This window comes from Corylus avellana, chromosome ca9 (genome assembly GCF_901000735.1).
Source record: "Corylus avellana chromosome ca9, CavTom2PMs-1.0".
NCBI lineage: Eukaryota > Viridiplantae > Streptophyta > Magnoliopsida > Fagales > Betulaceae > Corylus > Corylus avellana.
This window is the reverse complement of record NC_081549.1, coordinates 19,688,458-19,697,469: the sequence shown is the minus strand read 5'-3', so window position 1 is coordinate 19,697,469 and position 9,012 is coordinate 19,688,458. Positions and strand designations below refer to the sequence as shown.

The following is a 9,012-nucleotide window of genomic DNA, read 5'->3' as shown; positions in this document are numbered from 1 at the left end:
GTGTGAAATATCTTTGTCCACAAATTTTGTTGAAGAAAGCTTTGCCCCCCCGCAAGACTCGGATATAGATATATAAATAGCACCATCATCTTAAGAACTGCAACGTACAAATTAAGAGCCACTGACTCGCTCAAATCGGAAACTCAGTAGAACAATCCTCACACACCCAATATTAATATTATTTGTCTCAACCCGACCAAAAAAAAAAAAACCCGAATCCTACGTGGCTAGTAGACCCAATCATAGTCACTCTTTGTCTCTCCCATCATCATTCTTTTGTCGAACACATTTCGACATCGTACTCTGCAATTTTTTTCTGAAACGCGTCCGCATGAACGAGCCGCGAAAGATCCTCCAAATCCCACCGCACCTTCAAATACCAGAGACTCTCCCTTCTATAATCTCCGCACTAAAACCCTACAGATCATCCACGTGGCATGGTTGTAGCAACCATGGCCTGGCTCTCGGGGGCCACTAAGAGCATCTCCCTGCACCATCTCTTCTCGCATCACGACAAATCGCACCCGCCGACGCTCGGAATTCTGGCGTTCGAGACAGCGAAGACGATGACCCGACTCGTCTCCCTCTACAGGTCCCTTGCCGACGACGAGATCTTGAAGCTCAGAAAAGAGACCATGAGGTCTAAAGGCGTCGTCTACTTGAACACCCAAGACGAAGGATTTCTTCTCAAGCTTGCTTGCGCCGAAAGGCTCGAGGATCTCAATCACGCCGCCCAGACCGTCTCCCGTCTCGGCCAGAAGTGCGCCGATTTCGGGCTTAACCAGTTCGACACTGTGTACAACGATTTGAAGCTGGGGATCATCGACATAAGCAAACTCGAATTCGACACGAGAGGCGTCCAGAAAATCATTGACAGAATGGAGAAATCGATATCCACTACTGCGAATCTGTACGCGGCGTTGGAATCGCTCGCCGAGTTGGAAGTTTCGGAGCGAAAAGTTGACCGGTGGAGGAACTGTCTCGGAAACAAACAGAGAACAAATTCGGAATATCTAAAGCAGAAAATCACGTTTCAGAGAAAACAGGTGCAACACTACAAAGAAATCTCGTTGTGGAGCCAGAGCTTCGACCGGAGCGTGGGGCTGATGGCGCGAACCGTTTGCATCGTCTACGCCCGAATCTGCACCGTTTTCGGACCCTACATTTCGGGTCTACCATCTCTGTCGAAGAATATGCGTCCGGGTAATTCAAATCAGAAAAAGCAAATCTTTTGGTTCGAAATCCGAGACGCAAACGAAAAGCCGGGTTCGAGGTCGGGTCCGATGCCGAAGACTTGTCAGAAGAAGGAGATAGTGAGGTTCTTCAGCAGCGAATCGAACAACTTTCTTTCCGACGAAATCGGGTTCACGAGCGACGTGAATTGCGGAGCTATAGGGAAGTACAACCAGGTTTTCAGTTTGGCTCCGGAGTCGACGGTGGGAGGGTCGGGGCTGTCGCTGCGCTACGCGAACGTGATAATATGCGCGGAGAGGTGTTTGTACGCGCCGGCGACCATATGCCAGGACGCGCGTGAAACGCTGTACGAGATGTTGCCGGGGAGTATGAGGGCGACGGTGAGGGCGAAGCTGAAAAGCCATTGGGCGAAGAAGGAGGAGGAGTCAAATGGGTGCGATGGGCACTCGCTGGCAGCGGGGTGGAGGGACGCGCTGGAGGAGATAATGAGGTGGCTGGGACCACTTGCTCACGACACGGTGAAGTGGCAGGCGGAGAGGAACTATGAGAGGCAGAAGTTTGACCCGAAGCCGACGGTGCTGTTGTTGCAGACGCTGCATTACTCCGATTTGGAGAAGGCGGAGGCTGCTATTGTGGAGGTTTTGGTGGGGTTGAGTTGTATATATAGGTATGAGCCTCGCTGATTGCAATTTGCATGCCTGGCCTTGTTCTTGTGCTGTTCAGTGGGTGGAGACTGGAGATCATCATCATCATGCTGGGTTTTCAAGTCCTCGATCGACTCTTTTGCCTGAACAGTTTTGTTTCTTTATTTTTTATTTTTTTTGATTAGTTGATCGATCTTATACGATATTCTTTTCACTTGGGTGAGATTGTTTTTGATTTTTCTCAACTTGTTTTTCTTTTCTTTTTTCAAGAAGAGATAAAGATGATGATAAATGTTTTGGTTATGTTCATTATTTCAAGAATCTGGAGAACTGAACCCAAAGGAGTTCTTGTTATTTTATACTCATCGTTTGGTTATGGTTATGTTTAAAATTTTCATCTTTCTGAATTCCTTTCGATCCATTTGTTTGTTTGGAAATCATGTGCTTACTACCGATATATCTAAGATCCATTTTCCAGTATGGACAATGATATATCAAACCTAAGTCTTCTAAATTATGGAAATGGATAAGCGCACTTTTAGTCCATATAGTTTGAAATTTTGACAAATCGTTCTCTAAGTTTAGTGTAGTTAAACAAATTAAAGGAGTGACGAACCACCCCAATAGCGGCCACTCCTTGTTGGTCTTATTCTTGGTGATATGGCGCATATCACCATATATATATATATGGAACTTCCTATAGTACTGATCATGAAGTTAATGCTGGCTTAACAAATTCAATTCCAAATCAAGGTGTAGGTCTTGATATGAAAGTGTAGTATTGGAAAGGAAAAATCATGAAGGGAATGATTCCTGGATTTATTTTTGGTTGTTGAATTTAAGAATTAATTATTGTAGGCAGATGGTCCAAAGGGTAAACGACATCGGATAGCCGTATGGATATATATATATATCTTCTTCTTGTTGAACTTAACGTAGGATATATAGCTGTATAGATATATCTTCCTCTTAAATAATTAACAGTTTGGCATGCATGCATGGGAGTTTGGTGAGAATGGAGGGAAATTGAATATTGGATATCCTCAAAATTGGGGTTTGAAAGATTTTTACTATTTTATTCAACGGAAGACGAGAGAAAGAAGGCGGTGGACCTTTTCATATGCCCAAAACGGGGCGACAACAAGGGTAGACCATACGAATTTATAGATAACCAATCATTTGCTGTCTAATTAACGGCATATAAGAACTCTTCAGTCTTCACCAATCGTTTTGTCACAGTGAAGTGTACGTAAATTTAGGCATACATAATTAGAATATAAATACAAAATCTCAAACATGTATACATATAAATACATGATATGGTAAAACATTATCTAAGTATTTATGTTCCCAAGAGATAACTCAATCGGGCTGGGATCACACTTAATGAAGTGGAGGTCACTAGTTCGAATCTCCCTCCTCTCCCTTGTGCGGACATATCAAAAAAAAAAAAAAAAAATTATGTGGCACAAGTAACGATATAATCGATTTGTAACAATTTTTCTAAGGTAATCATAAAACAATTTGTAGAGAGTAGTTATATATTAAGCAAGAAGATTGGAACTGGATTCTCTTCAGTATATTCAGTTCACAGTTGGGATTTCTTTTAAAAAATCCAAGGACAAAAAATGAGCCACATCATTCTTCAATAAAAAATAATTTTTTTTTTTTTTTTCAGGTTAATTTTTCCATAAGGTTTTTTTTTTTTAAAAAAAAAAATGGGGTTTCGTTGGGGGGCATGGAGGTGGTTTGGGAGTCCAAGTTACTATTTGCTGTTCTTTTTTTGTGGGCTTGGGTTAGATGGGTCCCCAACAAAGGCCTGTACTATTCTGTGGCCAAATGGGCCTATTGGAAACCTGGAGGATGGGCCCAAGAGGTTTGCTTCGGTGGGCCGGACTGCTTTAGCAAATGTCTACGACCAAATTGAATTTGTTCCCGACAAAAATAAGCGTATGGAAAAGAGAGCCCAAGAGAGCAAATCTCCTCCATTCCTGGACCCCACTACACCCGTCACCAGCAGGTGCAACCCCCGAAAGGTCATTGCCCACTCCACTACGTGCACTACAACGCGACAAACATGTCGATCATAAACCCAATGCAGCTTAGATATATGCAATTGTTCGAATGATGTATTGTTTAACCTAGAACCAGACAAAAAGCCATGCCTTATTGCTTAGCAAAAACCAAACCCACGCTTGACGATTGTAATATTTTTAAGTAAATTGAAGATATAAAGAAATAGATGCCACCCTTTAAACATATATCCTAAGCCTACTTCAAAATAAATGCTCCAATTTAGGCCAATATCTCAGTTTGTGCAATAATTTTGGGTGAGAGGAGAGAGAAGCTTATTAAACTCCAACCTCAAACCAATTGAGTTTCGGGAAGTCGGAACAACCGAAAGAGTTCATATAAAATTTACTTGTCTAAATAAATATTCGGTTGTTCGACTACCGTCCAGCAGCGATCCCAATCCCGAGAAGCCTCCATTTTGTTTGTAAACCAAATTACATGGTCTAAGCTTAGCCCACACTCCAAAACCAACGTCCATCTCTGATCTCACCCAAGAGCCGCGCAATACAGCCAATACCATTTGTTTGGCCGTTAGGAAATTCGTAAGCCAATCCACAGGATTTCCATTTCATTTTCACTCTTCTCCACACTCCAGAGCGCACCCCCTATAAAGTCCCTCTCACCCTCCTCCTCTCTCTCTTCCTCTCGAAGACAACATCCCAAAATAGTTTCAGTCCCGGCCACTTGATCAGAATTGTTTGGGCCTTCTACAATCAATGGCCGCCTCTGTTCCAACTGTAGGGGCTGTTAACAGAGCACCGGTACTACGTTTTTCCCGCCCTTTTCATACCATACAACTCGATTTCCATTTTACTCTGTTTTCACCGAATACGTTCTTGTATTTGCTCTCTTCAATTGTTTTCATCCAAGAATTCAGCCAGTTTCGTATGCACTTCTTCCGCATGTTGCTTTAGAGTTTCGAGTTTTTTCCTCTGTTATCAATTCATTCTCATTTTAAAAAAAAAAGTTTAATTTTGCACCTGGGTTTGTCAAAATTAGTTAATGGAATCAGTGGTTTCATTTGAATCTTGTAGTTTATTGGGTGTAAAGAAAGGAGAATTTTTTTGCAGTTGAAATCGAATGGCTCTCGGGCAGGAACTTTGGCTCCAAGCGCGGCATTTTTGGGCAAAAGCTTTAAGAGGGTGAGCTCCATTTCCAAGATCACCCACCAGAGGATATCATCTGGGAATTTCAGGGCTGTTGCAGAATACGATGAGGAGAAGCAGAGCTCCAAGGACAGATGGGGAGGTCTAGCCTTCGACATTTCCGACGATCAGCAGGATATTACTCGAGGAAAGGGAATGGTGGACACTCTCTTCCAAGCTCCCATGGGTTCCGGGACTCACCATGCTGTCATGAGCTCCTACGATTACGCCAGCGCTGGCCTTCGCCAGTAAGTAATTCGTGTTTTGATCACATGGGTCTTCGATTTTAACTTTAATTAGTAACTAAAACCTTGAATAACATAGATGTTGGAGAATGATTTTTGGTTATTACCAGGATCTGTTTTTCTTTTTTTGAGAACATATCAGATGTGTCTCTGTCTTTTGATTCTCCAGATTCAACCTTGATAACATCATGGATGGATTTTACATTGCTCCCGCGTTCATGGACAAGGTTGTTGTTCACATCACCAAAAACTTCTTGAGCTTGCCAAACATTAAGGTTTGTATTGAACTATTCCAAAGTTTACAAGTAATGTTTAAATTTTTCAGAGATTTGGATGATTTGTGAAGAATTGTGACAGGTTCCTCTCATCTTGGGTATCTGGGGAGGCAAAGGACAAGGAAAATCATTCCAATGTGAGCTTGTCTTTGCCAAAATGGGAATCAAGTGAGTCAATTTCTTCCACCTCTCTTATTCCACATAGGAATTGTGAAAATGTTAATAGAATGTCTTGGGAATTTTCAGCCCCATCATGATGAGTGCTGGAGAATTAGAAAGTGGGAACGCTGGGGAACCTGCAAAACTGATTAGGCAAAGGTACCGAGAAGCAGCAGATATCATCAGGAAAGGAAAAATGTGCTGCCTATTCATCAATGACCTGGATGCCGGAGCCGGCCGGCTCGGCGGAACCACACAATACACGGTGAACAACCAGATGGTGAATGCCACCCTCATGAACATTGCTGATAGCCCAACCAATGTCCAGCTTCCTGGTATTGCTAAAATCTCAACTAAATGACAAAAACAAAGTTTGAAAAAATAAATTTAATCAGTAAATCAATATTCTAACAGGTATGTATAACAAGGAGGAGAATCCCCGGGTTCCCGTCGTCGTCACCGGTAATGACTTCTCCACATTGTATGCCCCTCTCATCCGGGATGGTCGGATGGAAAAGTTCTACTGGGCACCATCTCGGGAAGACTGCATTGGTGTCTGCTCTGGTATCTTCAAGACAGACAGAATACCCAAAGAGGACATAGTGAAGCTTGTGGACACCTTCCCTGGACAGTCCATTGGTAAATATATATTGATTATATGGTAGATTTGAATTGATTATTAGTATATTATATATTTATATATCTCATGCGCGTAGATTAAGTAATTTGTAAATAGAAAAATATCAAAGAAAAAAGTGATGATGATTATATATATAAAACCATGGGGGGCAACAACTGGTTTATCATGGATGACAAAAGACAAGACACAATGGCTAGCCTTCGTATGAAATGCTGACTTGGATAGAAAAGGAACATATGCTTTGTTAAAATACTTTTAGGGGAAGGTTTTAATGAAAAGGTTGACATAATATGGAGCAAGAAACCACTTATTAAATTAATTTATTTTTTTGGTTTTGAACCCTGCAATATAGACAGATTCGAAAAGGAATATTTAAGGACCAGTTAGAACTATTTAAAAACTTTTAAAAAATGGAACTTCCAGATCTGTTTGAAAGTGGGGGGAAGGAAGAAATAGAAATTAGGGAGAGACAGGATTAACTTCTACTATTTCTTTAATATTTATTTTTGAATAATGTTATTTAGTAGATTATTATATGACTGCTAGATTATTTAATAGTTGTATATAAGTCGTTTAGCAGTCTACTTATAAATAGCTTACTCTTTATCTATTGGCCTTGAACCTAGTAAACAATCATAATCATTTAATATGGTGTGTTTTAAGTGACTTTTCATGTCAGCTACTTAAAACACGATATGTCAATTGGTGTGACATGGATATGAAAAATTGGTGCGAAGAGTAACGTGGCTATGAGTGAAACAGAAAAATGGTAGACAATAATGGAACAGTTTTCTGTATGAATATATCATCAGAAAGGTGGACTCAAATCACCTTTGAATTGGGTGGCTGTGATCATATGCTATCGAATTTGAAACCCTGAAAGACTACTAATGAACAGAAGTCAAGAGATTAATATCATTGTGTTTGTGTGCAGACTTCTTTGGTGCCCTCAGGGCAAGAGTGTATGATGATGAAGTGAGGAAATGGATATCAAGTGTCGGGGTACAAAATGTTGGGAAAAGGCTTGTGAACTCAAAGGAGGGACCTCCAACCTTCGACCAACCAAATATGGCTCTGGAGGAGCTGCTTAGGTATGGAAACATGCTTGTCCAAGAGCAGGAGAATGTAAAGAGAGTCCAATTGGCTGGCAAGTACTTGAGTGAGGCAGCTCTTGGGGATGCAAATGAAGACGCCATTAAAACTGGAAACTTCTATGCTTAGATATGATTCTTCATCCTAAAGGCCTTGATGGGAGTTTGAATCATCTGGCTTTGGGATTATATAGGATGGAAACAAAGAGTTGAGAAGAGATTAATAATTTTTTGGATGCAGGCAAAGTGGCCCAACAGGTTAACCTTCCTGTTCCCGAAGGCTGCACCAATCCAACAGCTGCTAGGAGTGATGATGGGAGCTGCCTGTACCAATTTTAGGTCTGTCATTTGAGTATATATTGTCATCGGGGGGAAGAAAAACCACACAGAAAGAGTGTAATTAACTCTATTTCGAAAGAAAAAAAAAAATAAAATAAAATAAAATAGTGTCTTGTAATTGTCTAATACCGAATACTGTTAAATTGTTGTTTATTCCAAAAGTTTGGGCGATAAGAAATTTTTTGTTTAGTTAATCGTATAACACTATCTCCACGTGGGGCTTAAACTCCCTCTTAATAAATAGTTAATATTAAAACATTTCCCCCACATGAAATATTTAACTGAAATGAGAGCAGAATAATGGTGGTAAGGTTCAAACTCAAGGATTTTGACTTTAATACCATGTTAAAGCTGGGTCAAACAAGTACTTTTTCTATTAGCAGTAAGTGCCAATTGGATAAGTTAAGATAGATGAAGTAAAAGACGGGCTAACGCTTTCATCCGTTGCTTGTTCGTTAGCTCAATTAATAAGTTATGATAGTTAAAGCTCATTCCATTGCTTGTTGACGAGGTAATCAAGAAAATGAATGCAAGTGAAGCAATCAAATGGATGCCCTACTTCTCTGGAATGGGATCTTCTTCACTTCAAAAGAAATTGAGAGAAACCGGTTGATTGAAATTTGAAGAGCAAAATTGTAATTTCACTTTTTTGGACAATTTTGCCCCTCAAAATTGTTTGGTTCTTCCCTAAGCGTAGGGGCATTAATAATTATTAGTCATAATTCATCACAAAAGTTTAAACCAATAAAAAAATATTTAATAGTTAATTATTTAATTAATATTCTAAGATATTAAATCACCACTTAATGAATTATTTTACATATAATTTAGAAATAAGTGGTGGTTTATTAAATACGTCTTTTTTTTTTGTTTGTATTTTTCCAGTCCTAAACAACCCTTTCGTCCTAAGAATAACTTATAGTTGTCAAGGCGACTTGTACTAACACATCATTTGTCGCCATATTTGTTCTTTTGGTGTTGCGCCACAAAGTAAGGAGTAACGAAATACTACTATAAAGATGACCATGGCTGTTTTAACTTTTAAGGTCACTTGTGGCTCGGTTGACATGTGACTAGGGAAAATTACATTTTAGCTCCTCAAAGTTTGAAATGATATGCAATTATTCGATCTCTAAAGTTTCAATTTTGGCAATCAACTCCCCCAAAGTTTTAAATTTTTGTAATTCAACCAATATTATCTTAAAAT

The 9,012-nt window shown here is 40.0% G+C and overlaps 2 protein-coding genes across 2 annotated transcripts; both read left to right on the top strand.

Annotated features, from left to right (window-relative positions):
* Positions 1-217: 217 nt before the first annotated feature.
* Positions 218-2,077, top strand: LOC132161927 (uncharacterized). Its single transcript, XM_059572148.1, has one exon. The coding sequence runs from the start codon at positions 438-440 to the stop codon at positions 1,875-1,877; it is 1,440 nt and encodes a 479-aa protein (XP_059428131.1). The 5' UTR covers positions 218-437; the 3' UTR covers positions 1,878-2,077.
* A 2,550-nt stretch (positions 2,078-4,627) lies between these two features.
* On the top strand, positions 4,628-7,596 carry LOC132161736 (ribulose bisphosphate carboxylase/oxygenase activase 2, chloroplastic-like). The gene is made up of 7 exons (XM_059571919.1): positions 4,628-4,672; positions 4,982-5,304; positions 5,471-5,576; positions 5,659-5,744; positions 5,823-6,070; positions 6,150-6,374; positions 7,310-7,596. The coding sequence occupies exons 1-7, from the start codon at positions 4,628-4,630 to the stop codon at positions 7,594-7,596; spliced, it is 1,320 nt and encodes a 439-aa protein (XP_059427902.1).
* The last annotated feature ends 1,416 nt before the right edge of the window (positions 7,597-9,012 follow it).

Bases quoted from the DNA above. Each gene is read 5' to 3' on its own strand.
- LOC132161927 (XM_059572148.1), top strand. From the start codon at position 438: ATGGTTGTAGCAACCATGGCCTGGCTCTCGGGGGCCACTAAGAGCATC.
- LOC132161736 (XM_059571919.1), top strand. From the start codon at position 4,628: ATGGCCGCCTCTGTTCCAACTGTAGGGGCTGTTAACAGAGCACCG. The intron at 4,673-4,981 runs GTACTACGTTTT...ATTTTTTTGCAG, and splicing joins GGGCTGTTAACAGAGCACCG to TTGAAATCGAATGGCTCTCG. The intron at 5,577-5,658 runs GTTTGTATTGAA...GAATTGTGACAG, and splicing joins TGAGCTTGCCAAACATTAAG to GTTCCTCTCATCTTGGGTAT.